Source organism: Bufo bufo, chromosome 2, assembly GCF_905171765.1.
Source record: "Bufo bufo chromosome 2, aBufBuf1.1, whole genome shotgun sequence".
NCBI lineage: Eukaryota > Metazoa > Chordata > Amphibia > Anura > Bufonidae > Bufo > Bufo bufo.
Window position 1 is genome coordinate 768,501,424 of NC_053390.1, and position 19,231 is coordinate 768,520,654.

General features: G+C 45.1%; 1 protein-coding gene across 10 annotated transcripts in view; it reads left to right on the forward strand.

Annotated features, from left to right (window-relative positions):
• Positions 1-19,231, forward strand: part of PROM1 (prominin 1) — a 206,394-nt gene that overhangs the window by 95,683 nt on the left and 91,480 nt on the right. For 8 of the 10 annotated variants that reach the window (XR_005776402.1, XR_005776403.1, XM_040419072.1 and 5 more), the window contains 2 exons: positions 16,329-16,387; positions 18,681-18,707. Coding sequence is in view for 8 of the 10 variants with exons in the window: in XM_040419072.1 (XP_040275006.1) it covers positions 16,329-16,387; positions 18,681-18,707 (86 nt within the window). In the remaining 2 variants the exon portion in view is untranslated. The remainder of the gene's footprint in view (positions 1-16,328; positions 16,388-18,680; positions 18,708-19,231) is intronic. The other 2 variants (XM_040419071.1, XM_040419075.1) reach the window with 1 other exon arrangement.

A 19,231-nucleotide genomic window follows, 5' to 3' on the forward strand; every position in this document is an offset into this window, starting at 1 on the left:
AACCTGGAAGAGCTATGGGAAAGAGTTTCCTCCCTCATATCAGGACTTAAGTCCTCCTCAGGCGATGCCACCAGCTTACAAGTTGCCGTCGGGCGGCTGAACGCAGCCCATGAAAGATACAAGAGACTGTCCACAAGGTATATAACCTTTCTAAAAGACTCTAATATTGAAGAAGCCCCGTCAGAATTGTGCAAGGCAGAATCAATAGACAGACAAAGAGACGCCATGGTGCTGGATGCTAAAGATAAAGTGGAACTCCGTTTCTCTCATTTGCAAGAAACTAGATCACACAGATCGCATTCATCCAAACATTCCTCGCGGTCCTACAGATCATCATGCTCTAGAAGCTCCACCCTGAGCGAAAGATTACTAGAGGCCCGCATAAATGCAGAGCAATCCAAAGTGAGGCGTTCCTTCACCGAAAAAGAAGTCCTTGCGAGGGCAGAGGCACAGACGGCGGCCAAGAGGGCTGAAGCGGAGGCAGAAGCCAAGAGGGCAGAAGCAGAGGCGGCGGCCAAGAGGGCTGAAGCGGAGGCAGAAGCCAAGAGGGCTGAAGCGGAGGCGGCGGCCAAGAGGGCTGAAGCGGAGGCGGCGGCCAAGAGGGCTGAAGCGGAGGCGGCAGCCAAGAGGGCAGAAGCGGAGGCAGAAGCCAAGAGGGCAGAAGCGGAGGCAGAAGCCAAGAGGGCAGAAGCACAGACGGCGGCCAAGAGGGCTGAAGCGGAGGCAGAAGCCAAGAGGGCAGAAGCACAGACGGCGGCCAAGAGGGCTGAAGCAGAGGCGGCGGCCAAGAGGGCTGAAGCGGAGGCAGAAGCCAAGAGGGCAGAAGCAGAGGCAGAAGCCAAGAGGGCAGAAGCAGAGGCTCGAATAAAGATCCTTGAATCAGAGAGGGAAGAGGAAATTGCATTAGCAAAAGTAAGACTACTTGAGCAAGCATTGAGCCAAGGCCTTGATTCAGTCTGCTTACCACCAGAGGAGATAGACAATCCAGCTGATCGCACCAGCGACTACATACTGAAACAGTTATCTGCACCACCCCCAGTGTGCAGTACTGTCCAAGCCAACAACACTGAAACCTCCAAGTCAGCTCTACCTGCAGGGCCAGTGACACCCACAGCACCCGAGCAATCCAATAACAGTCGCCCAGACGCGCCCTCTCAGGGGCAGTTATTACAGCAAGATGGCTACCAGGTGTTTCCTGGCCTACCTCCACAGCTCAAGCAGCAGTCATCAGAATCTACAGAGGCTAGACCACAGCTCAACCCTGCAGCAACATCATTCTACCCGGAAGCATCTCACCCTTTCATGCCACGCAACCTATACGCCCCAGGGGCATCACAAGTTGTCATGTCAACAAGCAGTGAGAAATCAGATATGTCTGAGTTTGCCAGGTTTATGGTGAGCAGAGAGCTAATTAACACCAGTCTCTCAAAATTTGATGACCGTGCGGAGAGCTACAGAGCCTGGAAGGCAACCTTCAAAGCTGCCATCGCCAACCTCAACCTAACCGCAGAGCAGGAGCTCGACCTCTTGATCAAATGGCTGGGCCCAGGCTCCACAAATCGCATCAAGAGCCTTAGAACTGTCTATGTGGGACAAGCAGAAGCAGGTCTCGCTGCAGCCTGGCAGAGACTCGAACGCACCTTTGGCAGTGCAGAAGCAATAGAGAAGGCACTATTCAGGAGACTGCAGAACGTCCCCAAGATCAGTCTCAAGGATGTCCACAAGCTTCAGGATTTAAGTGATTTGCTCATGGAACTGGAGCTCGCCAAAAGAGACCCTCGTCTGTCCGGGCTGTGCTACCTGGATACAGCCCATGGGGTGAACCCAATCGTCGTGAAGTTACCATACAGCCTGCAAGAGAAGTGGGCGGCATCAGTCTCAAGGTACAAAAGAGCGCATGACGTCACTTTTCCCCCATTTATTCATTTCTGCAGATTCATCGATGAACAGTCCCAGATGAGGAATGACCCCAGCCTTGACTTCCTGGAGTTCAATACTACAGCCTCAGTGACACCATCATCAAGGTATGAAAGTATTGTGCATAAACACAGAGACTTTAAGAGCAGCGTGAATGTTAGAAAGACTAACCTACCATCATCTGCAGTACCCACTGGTAGACAGTACACTACCTCATCAGGAGACAAGGCCTTCAATCGTGAATGTCCCATTCATAAAAAACCACACTCACTGAACAAATGCAGGAGCGCAAGAAAGTCCTCACCGAGCTTGGGGTATGTTTCAAGTTCTGCGCTTCATTGGAGCACATGGCTAAGGACTGTAAATCCATTATAAAATGTGAGGAGTGTCATAGTCATAGACATGCCTCAGCTATGCACCCAACTCCACTCACAAGGGATTAACCTGCTGCTGTCACCACCAGTCCTGCTCAAAGTCATGGCGGGGAGCCCCAGAACCACGCTAACACAGCCACTGCTGTTTCCTGCTCATGCTCAGACGTATGTGGGGAGGGCCAGAGTGAGAAATGTTGTGCCCGCATATGCCTAATCAATGTCTACCCGGAGGGGCTACCAGAAAAGGCAGTAAAAATGTATGCCATCATTGACGACCAAAGCAACCGCTCCCTAGCAGGACCTAAATTCTTTGAAGCCTTTGGAATAAAGGGACCGTCAGAACCCTACATCTTAAAAACCTGCTCGGGTAGCATAGAGACTAGCGGCAGGAGGGCACAAGGATTCATCGCTTGTTCTGTCAGTGGAAACACGGAAATACCTCTACCGACGCTGATCGAATGCGATCAAATACCCAACCATAGGGATGAAATTCCTACCCCGGAAGCTGCATTTCACCATCCACACCTAAGGCACCTGGCCAACGTTATCCCACCTATGGACAACAACGCCGAGATTCTACTCCTGCTTGGCAGAGACAATCTAAGGGTACACAAGGTGCGTCAACAGTGTAATGGTCCCGACTATGCACCATACGCCCAGAGACTGGACTTGGGATGGGTAGTCATAGGAAATGTATGCTTGGATCAACCAAGAATCCGCTCTTTCAAAACGTACGTGCGTGGAGATGGACGCACAACTTGCATTAAGCCTTGCCCTCATCACTATGAGGTGAAAGAGAAGCCTCCAGACCTCATACAACCACCTGACGACATTCCTCCCTTTGCTGACAACTTGGGAAGATTAGTCTTTCACACAAGCAAGGACGATGATAAAGTAGCTTTGTCAGTAGAGGACAGAGAATTTATCAAGATAATGGACAATGAGTTCCTTAAAGACGAAACCAATCACTGGGTTTCTCCATTACCCTTCCGAGCTACCAGGGTGAGACTCCCGAACAATAGGGAACAAGCTCTGTCTAGATTTAACTCTCTTCAGCGTACCATGAACAGTAAGCCTGAGATGAGAGAACACATCGTTCCCTTTATCGACAAAATATTCCGCAACAACCATGCAGAACCAGCTCCATCCTTAGGGAAGAATGACGAGTGCTGGTACTTGCCTTCATTTGGAGTGTATCACCCACGGAAACCTAATCAAATTAGGGTTGTTTTCGACTCAAGTGCCAAACATCAAGGTGTATCGCTTAATGATGTCCTAATCTGACGAATAACCTAGTTGGAGTCCTGATGAGGTTCAGAAAAGAGCTCGTTGCCATCACCGCTGACATTGAACAGATGTTCCACTGTTTCGTAGTCAGAGAGGACCACCGGAATTTCCTCAGGTTTCTGTGGTACAAGAATAACGACACCAACGCAGAGATGGCAGAATATCGTATGAGGGTACACGTATTTGGAAACAGCCCTTTACCTGCCGTGGCAACTTACGGCCTTCGGCGCACTGCATTAGAGGGAGAATCCAAGTACGGTAAAGATGCCAGAGACTTTGTAGAAAAGGACTTCTACGTAGACGATGGACTCAAATCACTACCGACTGAAGAAGCGGCTATCGATCTGCTCAAAAGGACTCAAAGTATGTTGTACCAAGCTAAACTTAGACTACACAAAATTGCTTCAAACAGCCTGGCTGTTATGAGGGCCTTCGAATCAGGCGATCATGCACCAGGATTCAAGGACATTAACTTGGGACTGGACAGTCCACCTGTGCAGAGGAGCTTGGGCCTCAGATGGGATCTCTCGGCTGACTCCTTCGGTTTTCAGATAAGTTGTGCAGACAAGCCATTCACAAAACGAGGCGTCCTATCAGTAGTAAACAGCCTATTTGATCCGCTGGGATTTGTAGCGCCCATTACCATACAAGGTAAATCTCTACGGAGACAGTTTTCTGAAACAGTCAAGGATTGGGATACCCCACTTCCCTCCGAGAAAGAGCAAAAATGGGAAGCCTGGAAGCGATCTTTGTGTGCCTTGGATGAGATCCACATCCCGAGATGCTATATTAAAACCTCACTTTCCTCTAGCATAAAGAAAGAACTCCACGTGTTCTCGGACGCCTCCACGGAGGCCATCGCAGCGGTTGCCTATCTGAAGGTGACAGAACCCAACAACCAAAATCACGTTGGATTCGTCTTTGGTAAGGCTAAGTTAGCCCCCAAGCCCGATCATACTATTCCCAGCTGGAACTTTGTGGGACTGTGTTGGCAGTGGAGATCGCGGATTTCATACAACAAGAACTGGGTGTCGACATAGCTGAAGTCCAGTATTACACCGACAGTAAGGTCGTTTTAGGTTACATCCACAATCGGACCAAGCGATTTTATGTGTACGTTAGTAACCGCATAGAGAGAATCAGGAGGTCCTCCAAACCTGAACAATGGCACTACGTACCATCCGAACTTAATCCAGCAGATCACGCCACTAGGCCTATGTCTATAGGTTCCTTTATTAACTCTACTTGGCTTACAGGTCCAGAGTTTCTGCTTGAAGAGGCGGACGAATGTGTACAGGAAGTTTTCAGCATCCAGGATCCGGATAATGATCCAGAAATCCACGCTGAAGTTAGTGCATTAGTCACTGGAACTAAGCAAACCGCCAGCTTCGGTTGTCAGCGCTTTGAACGTTTCTGCAGCTGGATGAGGCTCGTCAGAACTTTTGCAAGGTTAGTGCACATTGCAAGATGTTATCATAATACTCACCAAGATAAAGATTGTCATGGTTGGCACGCCTGTCATAAACCCTTCTCTGCTGAGAACATCTCTCATAGTGAGTACCTCATAATACGTCACGTCCAGCAGGAAAATTTCAACATAGAATGGAAGTGCTTGCACAACAAACAGCAGATTCCTTTAAAAAGTCCTCTTGCCAACTTAAATCCAGTTATCGACAGTTTTGGCTTGCTAAGAGTTGGTGGTCGTTTGAATCAAGCCCACCTGGGAATTGCAGAACAAAATCCTCTCATCATTCCCAGCAAACATCATATCACCGTCTTGCTAATCCGACACTATCACGAAAGGGCCGCACACCAAGGCAGGCAAATTACTGAGGGCAAATTACGGTCTGCAGGCCTTTGGATTATAGGTATGAAAAAACGTGTGGCCCAAGTACTGCATGAATGTGTGCACTGTCGTAAAGCAAGAGGAAAACAACTACACCAACAAATGGCCGACTTGCCTGCAGACAGACTATGTACAGAGCCGCCTTTCACCTATGTTGGCCTAGATGTCTTTGGGCCATGGATGGTATCCGCACGCAGGACCCGCGGCGGTCACGCAAACAGTAAGCGTTGGGCTGTACTATTTACTTGCATGAGTGTGCGAGCAGTTCACATAGAGGTGATAGAATCTATGGACACATCCAGCCTTATCAATGCCTTAAGACGGTTCTTCGCAATCAGAGGACCAGTAAAACAATTGAGGTCTGACCAGGGAAGCAACTTCATCGGAGCTTGTAGAGAACTTAACATCGACACCAAGTCCATTCAAGATCAGTTGGCGGAAAAAGGTTGCACCTGGATTTTCAATCCTCCTCATAGTTCCCACATGGGGGGCTCCTGGGAGAGAATGATCGGCATCTCGCGCAACATCTTAAATTCTATGCTGATGGATGTAAACTCGTCAAGACTCACACATGAGACTCTAGTCACCCTTCTTGCCGAAGTTTCGGCTATTATCAACTCAAGACCCCTTGTGCCAGTGTCTATGGATCCTGAAACACCAGCCATACTGACTCCGGCTATTCTACTTACCCAAAAGACTGAGAGTACGCTAACACCTAGTGGAGAATTTACTCATGCTAACATCTACCAAAAACACTGGAAACGTGTACAATATCTAGCAGATTACTTCTGGAACAGGTGGCGAAAGGAGTACCTCAGTATTCTTCAAGGAAGAAGAAAATGGCAACACAACAAACCAAACTTGAAGGAAGGAGACCTTGTATTGATGAAAGAGCAACAAACCGAAAGGATTGACTGGCCTATCGGACTAATTTCAAAGGTTTTCCCTAGCAAGGATGGCAAGGTCCGGAAGGTGGAGTTGAAGATCTTCAGGAAAGGCGAGCTCAAAACGTTCTCAAGACCAATCAACGAACTCATTTTAATATTACCCATCGAGAACGTCCCTGCAGGGTGAACAGGACTGTATCTAGCTTCGCAGATCTTCTCCATTCCAAGTTGGAAAATAGGACTAATCTATGTTTTTGCATTCTAACATGTTTTTCTTTTACAGGTTGTTTATATTTTATGGACATTCGTCATAGTGAAATCCCCAAAGTGAATTTCAGACGGGGAGTGTGCTGTTCCTTTCATATTGAATTTCTGCACTGTATTATTTCTTGTTTTACCTATGTTGTTTAAGTCTATTGTTCTCTGCTGCCATCTGCTGGCCGGAATTTGTATGCTGCACGCTTCGTTCGTTGTCTATAAAGTTTTATCTCTGGGCGTGGTTTTAGCAGCCTTGGACCTGGTCACTTCCTGTAGCCTTTTTTAGTGCTGCATCCTTTGTGACTGGAGACACACACCTCGGCTTGTGAAGGCATCAGTTTTTGACCAGCAGTAGCCTCAGCAGTTAGCCTCAGAAAAGACATCCACATGACAGCATCTACTGCATTCCTGTATTGCATCACCGTATGTCTGGATCAAATAAACCCACGTTTGATTGCATCCTCATGTCTACGTCTGGATCCATCTAACCTGAGCATCTGCCGGTCCGGTCTGCTCCACTGCTTGGATACGAAGGTAGGACAGTCACAAAGCCATTATCAGTTACACCTTCATTCGCCTTCATGTGGGGACAGAACAGAAAGTGTATAGCTATGAGAGGAAAATGGATCTTTCACAAAATGAACCATAAGTGTCCCTCTTTGAATGTTCAAAAAGTTGGGAGGTATGCAAAATATGATATTGAAGGTCTTGTCTTATTAAAGACAATTACTTTTAGATAGAAACCACATGTCGGCTCTTAACCCCCGCCCCTGCAAACACTTGATTTTATTTCCGGTTAAAGGAAATCTGTTGCCCCAATTTTGGACTATTATCTACAGTAGGGATACTGAACTGGCGGACCGGGGTTGCCAGCTGTCCGGACCCCTGCAGTGGCGCGCTAAATGGAGGGCGGTCTGCTCCTGGTGCCGGCTCTCAGGGGGTGCCAGAGCCTAGAAGCAATGAGCGCTTCCATCAATACAGATGGAAATGCTCATTGCTGGAGCGCTGGGATCTGCAGTCCTGTCACTCACCGCTCAACTCCCTGCCCTCCTCCCCTTCTTCAGGCCAGCGGCGCACAGAATGGTGAAGCAGGAAGACTTCTCCCCACTCCACTATTTAGCCGGCAGGCTCAGATCGCGCTGCCGGACTGTGTGGGCTAAGCCTGCAGCCCGGAAATCTGCATAAGCTCTGCCCACACTGTGCTGCAGCGCGATCTGTGTCTGGAGTGGAGAGAGAACTGTGAGCTTCAGGAACAGGACAAGGTGAGTAGTTACTGTGTATTTTTTTTATTTTTCTTTATTTTATTTTTAACACAAAGGGGGCACAATAGGCATTTCTACTCTGGAGGTGGCACAATGGGCATTTCTGCTCTGGAGGGGGCACAATGGGCATTGCTAATGTAAAGGGGGAACAATAGGTATTTCTACTATCGAGGGAGCACAATGGGCATTTCTACTATGGAGGGGGCACAATGGGCATTTCTACTCTGGAGTGGGCACAATGCACAGAGGGCATTACTACTCTGAAGGGGGCACTGTGCACAGAGGGCATTACTACTATGAAGGTGGCACAGAGGGCATTATTACTGTGAAGTGGGCACAATGGGCATTACTAGCACAGAGGGCATTACTAATAAGGGTGCACAATGGGCATTTCTACTATGGAGGGGGCACAGGGCATTATTACTATGAAGGGGGCACAATGGGGATTATTATTGTGAAGGGGACACAGAGGACATTACAACTGTAAGGGGCACAGATAGGGCATTACTACTGTGAGGGGGCACTTAGGGTATTCATACTCTGTGGGGAGGAACTAAAGAGGCATCACAATGTGTGCGGGGAACTAAGGAGCATCATAATGTGTGGGGGCACCAAGGGATCAACCTGATGTGAGGGTGCACTTAGGGGTATCATACTCTGTGGAGCACTAAAGGGATATCATACTGTCTAAGGGGCATTAAAGGGGCATCATTGTTAGGGGGCACTGAAAGGACATTCTTATTGTTTAGTCAGCAGAAAGGAGATAAGTTGGGCTTGGAGGTGTGGATTATTGTAAAAAAAGAATAATAATGCAGAGCTACACACCAATGGTGTTGTCCCTCCTTATATATTTTTTTGTTTTGCAGCTCGGACCTTCATCCTACAGCAGACTCGGGTTTGTGGACTTTTACAAAAAGTATTTGAGTACCCCTGATCTACAGTAATGCATGAGTAGCTCTGCAGATAAGGAGTCCAGATCATTACTTTTTATTTCCCTACTGCCCCTGGTTCACCTGCTGTCAGCACTCAAAGCTGCACTGAAGCACACAGTCAGGACTTATGTTCTGTTCTAACTTAATGGAGAGGACTCCTGTGCGCATGCTCGGCAGTCCTGACAACGTATTTCAGTGCAGCTCTGAGCACTGACAGTGGGGGAACGAGGAGCAGTAGGAAAATAATAACTAGTGATCTGGACTCCTCATCTGTAATACTACTGTAGATAATGGTCCAAAATCGGGATGACAGATTCCCTTTAAACATATAATTACATGAGAGCTGTTCAATGATACATGGATGTCTGAAGATCTCCTTAGTACTTCTTGCTCGTGGGGGAGATGGGAGTAAAATTTATTCTAAGTGCCCACTGTAAAGCTACAAATAAATACTACTTGCTACCACAACGGCAGGCAGCAGCAAGGTGCTTAAGATGGTTGATTGATTATGGGGGTCCCTGTGGCAACTTTGAGAAGGCAGGTCCTTGAGGAAAGAGGATAATGGCTGGCCTGTCTCTGTACCTAGAAGTCTTTGGCCACCTGATGCATCTATAATAATAAACTGGGTAGTTTGTTACACGATCTACCAGTGTTTGCTGCATATCTGTATGTGGTGTGGTCAGTCTTCTGTGTTATGTGCAAGGGATGATGGACTGAGGGCCAACCTTTCTCAGGGGCCCACCAGGGATTCACCTGTTTCCCTGTGGGCTAGTCCAAGCTTGTGTAGTGGCTTTTTAGGTTTCCTGTATTTTTCTAGTTTCCCATTTCGGGCTGATGGGACAGAACAGTGGTGTGACGGGGTGGAGCTTAGCGCGGTGCACTATATATATATATATATATATATATATACACACACCACACACACACACTTTGACAAAAAAAAAACACCCAGGTAGAAATGAATTCCAACCAGCATTTTTCAGCAGGAATAATGTTCACCCACACAGAGTAAGGCCTCTTGCACACGAACGTTGTGTGCCCGTGGCTGTACTGCAGCCCACATACGGCGGGTCCGCAAATACATGGGCACTGGCCCGTGTTCACTTGAATGGGTCCGTAATCACAGAGATGCGGAACGGAAGCACGGATCGGAACCCCATGGAAGCACTATAGAGTGCTTCCGTGGTGTTTCTGTCCGTGCCTCCGCAATGCAAAAAAATAGAACTTCTATTTTTTTGCGGTGCAGACGGATCACGGACCCATTCAAGTTGATCCACAAGTGGATCCACAAAATACAGGTGTGGTCAGCCGTGGACTGAAGTTTCTTGGGCCCACCAGAGGATATAATTCTGAGGGCCTACCTTCTGTGTATATAGGGACAACCTTGGTTTCATCAGACCATAACACCTTTGCCCACATGCTTTTGTGAGTCTTCAGATGTGTTTTTGCAAAATGTAGCCTGGCTTAGATGTTTTTCTTTATAAGAAAAGGCTTTCGTCTTGCCACTCTACCCCATAGCCCAGACATATGAAGAATACGGGAGATTGTTGTCACATGGACCACACAGCCAGTACTTGCCAGATATTCCTGCAGCTCCTTTATTGTTGCTGTAGGCCTCTTGGTCGCTTCCCAGACCAGTTTTCTTCTCGTCTTTTTTTGGAGGGACGTCCAGTTCTTGGTAATGTCACTGTTGTGCCATATTTTCTCCACTTGATGATGACTGTCTTTACTGTGTTCCATGGTAGATCTAATGCCTTGGAAATCCATTTGTACCCTTCTCCTGACTGATACCTTTTAACAATGAGATCCCTCTGATGCTTTGGAAGCTCTCTGTGGACCATGGCTTTTGCTGTGGGATGCGACTAAGGCCTACTTTCACACTAGCGTTCGGAGCTCCGTTTTAAAGGCTCTCACAAGCGGCCCCGAACGCATCCGTACTGCCCTAATGCATTCTGAGTGGACGCGGATCCGCTCAGAATGCATCAGTCTGGCAGCGTTCAGCCTCCGCTCCGCTCAGCAGGCGGACACCCGAACGCAGCTTGCAGCGTTCGGGTGTCCGCCTGGCCGTGCGGAGGCAAACGGATCCGTCCAGACGTACAATGTAAGTCAATGGGGACAGATCCGTTTGAAGATGACACAATATGGCTCAATTTTCAAACGGATCCGTCCCCCATTGACTTTCAGTGTAAAGTCTGGACGGATCCGTCTGAACAACTTTCACACTTAGAATTTTTTCTAAACTATAATGCAGACGGATCCGTTCTGAACGGATCCAAACGTCTGCATTATAGGAGCGGATCCGTCTGGGCAGACATCAGACGAACCCGCTCTGAACAGTAGTGTGAAAGTAGCCTAAGAAAATGTCAGGAAAGACCAACTAGAGCAGCTGAACTTTATTTGGGGTTAATCAGAGGCACTTTACATGATGGCCGGTGTATGCTGACTCCTATTTAACAGGATTTTCAATGTGATTGCTTAATTCTGAACACAGCTACATCCCCAGTTATAAGAGGGTGTGCACACTTATGCAACCACATTATTTTAGTTTTGGTTTTTTTTCCCTCCACCTAAAAGATTTCAGTTTGTTTTTCAATTGAGTTGTACAGTTTATAGGTCACATTAAAGGTGGAAAAAGTTCTGGAATGATTTATCTTTGTCTCATTTTTTTACATCACAGAAACCTGACATTTTAACAGGGGTGTGTAGACTTTTTATATCCACTGTGTGTGTGTGTGTGTGTGTGTGTGTGTGTGTGTATATATATATATATATATATATATATATATATATATAAAAAAAAAGTTTGGCAGCACCGTCCTTGGTGTTAACAGGCGAAGGGTGCATCGGCCCAATATGAATCTAAGCCAATCCAGATAAACAAAAAATGTAAAAACGGGCAGCACTCCAGGAGATAAAAAATAGAAAAATACTTTATTTACCCACAAAGGTCATGCGACGTTTCGGCTCTATACAGGAGCCTTACTCAAGCCTATATAAATGTATGCACTGCAGTGTATACATACTAAAAAGAATGTAAACAGGAAGGGCCCATATATTGATAATTTTAAACTAAAGAAAAATCATGATTCACACATCCACATGTGATGCATTGATCGTTTGCTTCTCAGCATAATTAATAAACTGTACACAAGGCACTTAGTGCATGAGCCCACTCACCACGTCGCAGTGGGTCTCTGCGCAGCACAAGTTTTGTGAATGTGCGATCCATGTGTTTTCTTTGGTTTAAAATATGCATTAACCCCTTAGACCACGTTCACATCACCGTACAGTTTTCCCTTCTCATCTGTCAGAAGGACCGAAAATGGATTCTTAAAATAAAGGATCAGTTTTTTGGGTTTGTAAAATAATTTTTCTGTTCTCCTGATAGATCAGAATCACGGAAACAGAACAGTGATGTGAACCTAGCTTTAGGCCTCCTGCACACGAGCGTATGGTTTTGCGGATCAGTTTTTTAAATTTTTTTTTGTTTTCAGTAGTGTTTTCGTTCCTTTTTGTGATCCGTTTTTTGTGGATCACAAATGGAAATGGAAGCATACAATAATGTTTAAACAGTAAGCATATAAAAAAATTGGGCTGGGCATAAAATTTTCAATTGATGGTTCCGCAAAAAAGGAACGGAGGCGGAAGACATACGGATGCATTCCGTATGCATTCGTTGTTTTTTTTTTGCGGACTTATTGACTTGAATGTAGCCACGGAATGTGATTTGCGGGCAATAATAGGACATGTTCTATGTTTGAACAGAAATACGGAAACGAAAGGCATATGGAGAACCTTCAGTTTTTTTTTTTTTTGCATCACCAGTGAAATGAATGGTTCTGTGTACGGAACGCAAAAAACGGAACGTAAACGGGAAAAAAATTGTGTGCAAGAGTCCTAAACCTGTTGATTTTGTCTTACTTGTTCAGGCACATATCTGGGAGAAAGAAGGACTGAGTATGTTGGGATTGAACATATTCAGTCCTTTCTTCCTACAGGAGATAAGTCGTGTCTAGCAGCAGCTAATTTTCCTCTCCACACTTAAAGGGGTCAGCTCACTTCACCAAGTGGCATTTATCATGTAGAGAAAGTTAAAACAAGGCACTTACTAATGTATTGTGATTGTCCATATTGCTTCCTTTACTGCATTCATTTATTTTTGCATCACATTATACGCTGCTTGTTTCCATGGTTACGACCACCCTGCAATCCATCAGTGGTGGTCGTGCTTGCACACTACAGGAAAAAGTGCCAGCTTCTCTGGTGGCCAGGACCGTGGGATCTCGCATAGGCTGGCGCTTTTTTCTGTAGTGTGCAAGCACGGCCACCGCTGCTGGATTGCCACCATGGATTGCCACCGTGATGAAAAAAATGAATCCAGGCAGCAAAGGAGGCAATATGGGCAATCACAATACATTAGTAAGTGCCTTGTATTCACTTTGTCTACATGATAAATTCTATTTTCTGAAGTGAGACGACCCTTTTAACTAAACATGCACCTCAGCCGAGCCAAGCGTATATGTGAATGGGGAAGATGAATGTACCTCATGTGTTTGACCAGCTTTAGAAATACTGCATGGGTATGAGCAATTCCTCACAGACATTGAATCCGTTCTCATTTTTGAAGATTGCATTGCTTCAGCACAGTAATCGCTCACATTTTTTCCACACAGTTTTGGAGCCCCATGTTGCAGAAAATTGCTTACTAGCATCATTCCAACATGGCAGGAATTACAGCGCATTATGAATGGAAAATGGCGCCACCTACTGGCAATAGTGAGGCATACAGTGAAAAACAAATCATAACTCAATCCTCAGATCCCAGACTAGGCGTCCTCCGATTTACTAGTTTATATTCTTATCTAATGAAGTCCAAACCCTCTAATCTCACTCCTCGTGCATTGGAAGGATGGCGTTAAGAAATGATAACAAAGTCTTTCAAATAATATAATTACTTTGCACCTTGAGATTATTGAGCATAATCACAGACTATCCATAAAAAGGCAGACGGCACGAGGCCTTGATTTAAAAGTATGAATACCGTGGTTGGATGTACTGACATCACAGATCGCAAAATATTTTCGGTCGTGTGCATGAGGCCTAAGATGAATGGAGACAGTTCAGATGGCGATGGGACAACTGGCATGCCCACAGGTTTGGCGATGTTTTGAAAGGGGGCGTGTTCCCCAAAACATCGCCGACCGTGTGAGCACAGCAGTTGTCCCAGCTCCTTCTGTATGAAATGTTATTATATGGACACTGCTTTTTGAATTTCGGATACCGTGGTAGGATGTACTTACATCACAGAAATTACAAGTTTGGATATATTGGAGCAATTTTTTTAATTATTGCATTTTATTCATTTTGGGCTAAAAGAGAAACATTTTTTTAATTGGTCCTTATTAAAAATATTCAGCCACTCTATCACAAAGGATTAAAGGGGTTGTCCAAGTTTTTTTTATCGATGACCTATCCTCAGCATAGGTCATCAATATTGGATCGGTGAGGGTCCGGCACCCCCGACGATCAGCTGGTTGAGCCCAGCCTTCTCTTCATTGTTTACCTGCTCACCGCTGCAACAGAAGCAGTGGAATTACACCTAAGCCTTCCTATTTATTTCAATGGGGTGGCTCGTTCCTATATACTTGTATAGGAACTGTACACACCTAATGTACTAACCGGGATACACCACTTTATATGTAGTGGAAGTACATCTACTACCTTGAATACCCTCCAATACAAAAATACCTCCACATGAAGTAATTGTATGGGAACTAGCAGTTACACCTGCTCACCGCTGCAATTGTGACGGCGAGCAGGAAAGCACAGGGCGCACCTTCTCTTCGACCAGCTGATCGGCGGGGGTGACGGGTGTCGGACCTCCGCTGATTTGATATTGATAACTAGAGATGAACGAATCGAATGCCATGAAGTGGAATTTGATCAGAATATCAGGATAAATTCGATTCGCCCAGAAGCCGAATTTTCTTGTGCTTCGTGTCAGCGAATCGATTTAACCTGAAATAGTGTAAAAAACCCAAAAAATCAAACTTGCCTCCTCCATTTGCTCGCGGCGGGCCGCCAGCCTCCATCTTGCTTGAAGATCTCGGCCGAAATCCAGTGCGGCGCTAGATTACATAATCACGCCGGCCGCCGTGATCGCGTCATATGTCACTACGCCAGCCGGCGTGATGACGTAATCTCGCGCCGCACAGGATTTCGGCCGAGATCTTCAAGCAAGATGGAGGCTGGCGGCCCGCCGCAAGCAAATGGAGGTGGTAAGTTTGATAAAAAAATAATTATTGTTAATTTTACACTCAGATGCCGCAATCATGTATGAACGCGGCATCTGAGGGGTACAATGGCGGGGGCGGCGCTATCGCAACTCCCTGTCATTGCACCCGCTACTTACAAAAAAATGCGTTTCGCGACAATTTTTTTTTGTGAAATTCGGCGAATCAGCCGAATCGAATTTTTAAGAAATTTGCTCATCTCTATTAATAACCTATACCGAGGATATGTCATCATTAAAAATTACTTGGACAATCCATTTAACTGTTTGTTTGTCTAGCTGTGTAAATTGTACTTTAACTTCGTGCCAGTCATCTAATTACCCTTATCACTAAATTACTAAAAGGTCATAAACCCTTATTTAAGCCACATTCTTATCAGTAAGATAAGAAATAAGTGTTAAGGAGGTCAGAGATAACGAGCCGTCAGCTCAGTTGCCTGATAGGAAACAGTAAAAATACAGAGCAGCTACTAGAGAATCTCAAGGCTGTACAGAGAAAAGGGCTCACAATTTTTAATGAAGACCAATTGAATAAATGAGTACACTGTAATAATAAAAAAATTGCTCCCCAAAGGTGTACATAGCCTTTAAATAATTTGCAGTGTATGGATAAGCTGTGAGATTGCATTTGACACTTTTTGCAGAGTCATAACTTCTTGGGACTTAATACATTTTTGTGATTACAGACTTACACCCACCAGTCATGTGTCTGCCCATAGACAAGGCCTTGCAATACACGAGATGCTGTTCTCTGCATTTATAGATTTTCTGTGCAGCTGAATGTAAGGTCTTGTGCAGCCATTTCATGCCCACACGAGCATACTACAATGGGGTTTATGTATTGGATATCTGTCCATCTGCACCAGCGTTTTAGCCAAAAATAAAAAGAATTGTAAAATTTTAATAAAAAAGGAGCAGCAGGGTAGCAGGACCTAAACTGAAGGGGTCCTATAGGGAAAATGTGCCATTCCATACTGAAATATACTATTCTTATATATACTGTAGTTTGCATCGAGCTATGGACGTAGCTGACAGTTTATCATCCGTTTAAACAGGTCTCTTAAAGGGCACATCATCAGTCAACTGTCATGTTGTTTTTATGGATAGGGGTGTTAGTAGGAGTTGAAGAATATGATTGTATATGGACACAGGTATGTCATTACTAATAACATGGGGGTTTAATGTAGAGGAATACAGGACATCAGTATCTTATATCTAATGATATTCTGGATTATCATGTATTACTGATTTACTCTCTACTTGTCTATTTCAGATTTAGTGAAACGAATAGCACAGCAGAAGTTTGGTGAATCACGCAATGACTATCAAAAGGTAATCCATACAGTATCTCCATTTTCTATAATATTCCAATAAAGTGAACAAACTACAGGAAAAATATAGTGAATTGATTTAATTTTGAATGAATGGTGGGCTAAAATAATAAACAATCCTTACTTAACTTAATGGTCCCCCACCACTGCTTGTTTTTGTACTGCATTGTACTCATTGTGAACTAAAAAATATTTTTTTCAATTGGTCTCTATTAAACTTTTGAAGCCCTTTTTCTCTGTACAGGGCTGACATTCTCTAGTAGCAGGCTCTGGATTTTCACTTTGCTCTGTCAGGCATCTCAGCTGACGGACTCCTTATCTCTGATCTCTAACCTTCTAAACACTCAATATATCTCAGTTCTTATCTTACTGATAAGAATGTGGCTTTAAATAAGTGTTTATGACCTCTTTAGTAATTTAGAGATAAGGGTTATTAGATGGCTGGCACAAAGTAAAAGTAGAATTCACACAGCTAGAAGGCTGAATATTTTTTTTAATAAAGACCAATTGAAAAAATAATTTTTAGCCCAAAATGAGTAAAATGCAATCATAAAAAAATAGCCCAGAAGGTGTACATCGCCTTTAAATCTCTTGGGCTCCAATGTAGAGTCTGTAATAGGGCCCCCAACTATCACATATGGTTTATACTACCAGACTCCTCATGGGGATGCAGAGGTTGCATGGGGTGATGCATCCCTATGGTTATACCTCAGCATATGGGAACAGATAAATGTCTAAATGATGTGGTAAATAAGGTATCCATTTTGTCCCCCCTAAATATAACACGTTTATACCGGTCTCTGACTATGAGGCAGCCTGCTATAGAGGGAAGCTCCTGCAGAGCGTTGTCCACATAGTGTATGGTTGACCCCCAGCTAATCGAGAGCAGATTAAATATAGCTGGATCCCTGTTATTTCTGCCAACTTTTTGCAGGACTGCCTATTTCAGTTGCTCGCACATTATCAAATATGTGTACCGTAAGTTTCCATTCTGTCTGATATTTATTAAAGGGAGTCTGTTCCAGAAAATTCATTGATAAACCAGGCACAGTAAGTAAGCCTTGTAGTGCTAGCTCAGATTCATGTAATGATTGCTTCATTCTGGAGAAAAAAGTACTTTAATCCATATGCAAATTAGAAGTTAAGTGCACCGAGGGCGGGTTCTGTGCATCCTTGCTCCTCCTGCTTCCTCTGTCAGCCCCTCCCTCTCATTCTTGATTGAGAAAAAAGTGGCCAAAGGAGGAAAAAGGCGCTCATAGGGTGAGTAGGTTCAGAACAAGCCTCCAAATACAGGAAGAGTGGTATTGCTCATCTGTTGTTGTTTGTTGTTGCACCTAATGTTCGGTGCAACTGTACTGGAGGCGCGTAGGAGTGGTTTAAGTGTTGCTGGTTGGTGCTGACGGTTACGTCCGTGTTCACCTTTGGCGGGGGCCAGGCCGCCGTCTGGGTCAGTGTATGAAGTATGTATCCATATGGGGTCGAGTGGAGGGTGGACCATAGGTGCAAAACACGCAAAACAAACTCTGGTTGTGTTTTGCGCCTATGGTCCACCCTCCACTCAACCCCAGAGTCCAGTGGATACATACTTCTCATTCTTGATTTACAGGGCCAGGCGAGATGACTATGCAGCAACCTAGTTGTGCTTTTTCTCGAGAACGAATCAACCAGAACAGATGGAAAGGTATCATTGCATTCAGCAGAGCTAACCCTACAAGACACTGTGCCTGATTTAACCATTTAACCATGAATTTCTTGGCAACAGAATCCCCTTGAATATTTTTTTTTTTTTTACCAAAAGCTCAGAATAATGTAAAATACCAAATTAACGACCCCCTGCTGCTCCTGTGCCACTTCATTCCAGCTCCCCTCCAATGACAACATTTTAACAGAGACATGTGGCCGCTACTAGCCCTCTCACCAGATGGAACTGGGGTCAGAAGGGCCCTGTTTCCCCAATTGCTGGGGGTCCCACTTTTATGTCATATCCTGTGTATATGTCATAGATGTCAAAGATGAAAAAAGTACTTCACATAGGCAGTAATGAACTCTGGAGAAGATGCAACGACAGTCCAAATGGTTGTCACCCAACTTTTCCATAAACAGAAATAACTGGATCTCTGGATCAAATTCTTACCAACTATACCCGTATGGTATCCAGCCTATATATTGTGTAGCTGACTTCATTCTTATTTGTGACTGTTTTTTCACCGTCTGATACAATATTCTTCCATGAATTGTTTAACCTGACATTGAGCTTCATTACATGCTGTCCACAACCGCTGTACCTTCTGCAGCCGGAAAACGTAGTCCTGACTCTGCAGGTAATCTCATCTAGTTATATTGTAAGCAGTAACATGTCAACGGGGTGTCTAATGTCTATGAGCTCTCGAAGTGCCAACACAATTCTGTTCCCTCAATTTCTAATGGCAGCGCTGACAATAAAGGTAGAGTCTATGCAGAAAAAGACCAGAAATACATTTGCAGTACCTCCGAAAATGGTACTTGCAAAAAGGTTGTTACTGGTCTAATGCAGTGTTCTGATTTATCGCATTGTACACTTTATAATTTTGTATGGATAAGTCAGGGTTAAAGGGGTTGTCTCATCATGGACAATGGGGGCATATCGCTAGGATATGCCCCCATTGTCTTATACGCGCGGGTCCGCACCTATATCGAGAACGGAGCCCCGCAAGTAAAGGAGGGTGCACTGCAAATGCACAGCCGCCCTCCATTAATTTTCTATGGGGCTGGCGAAAATAGCCGAGCGCTGGCTCGGCTATTTCCATCGGCCCCATAGAAACGAATGGGAGCGTGGGCCACGCATGTGTGGTACACTCCCATTCAC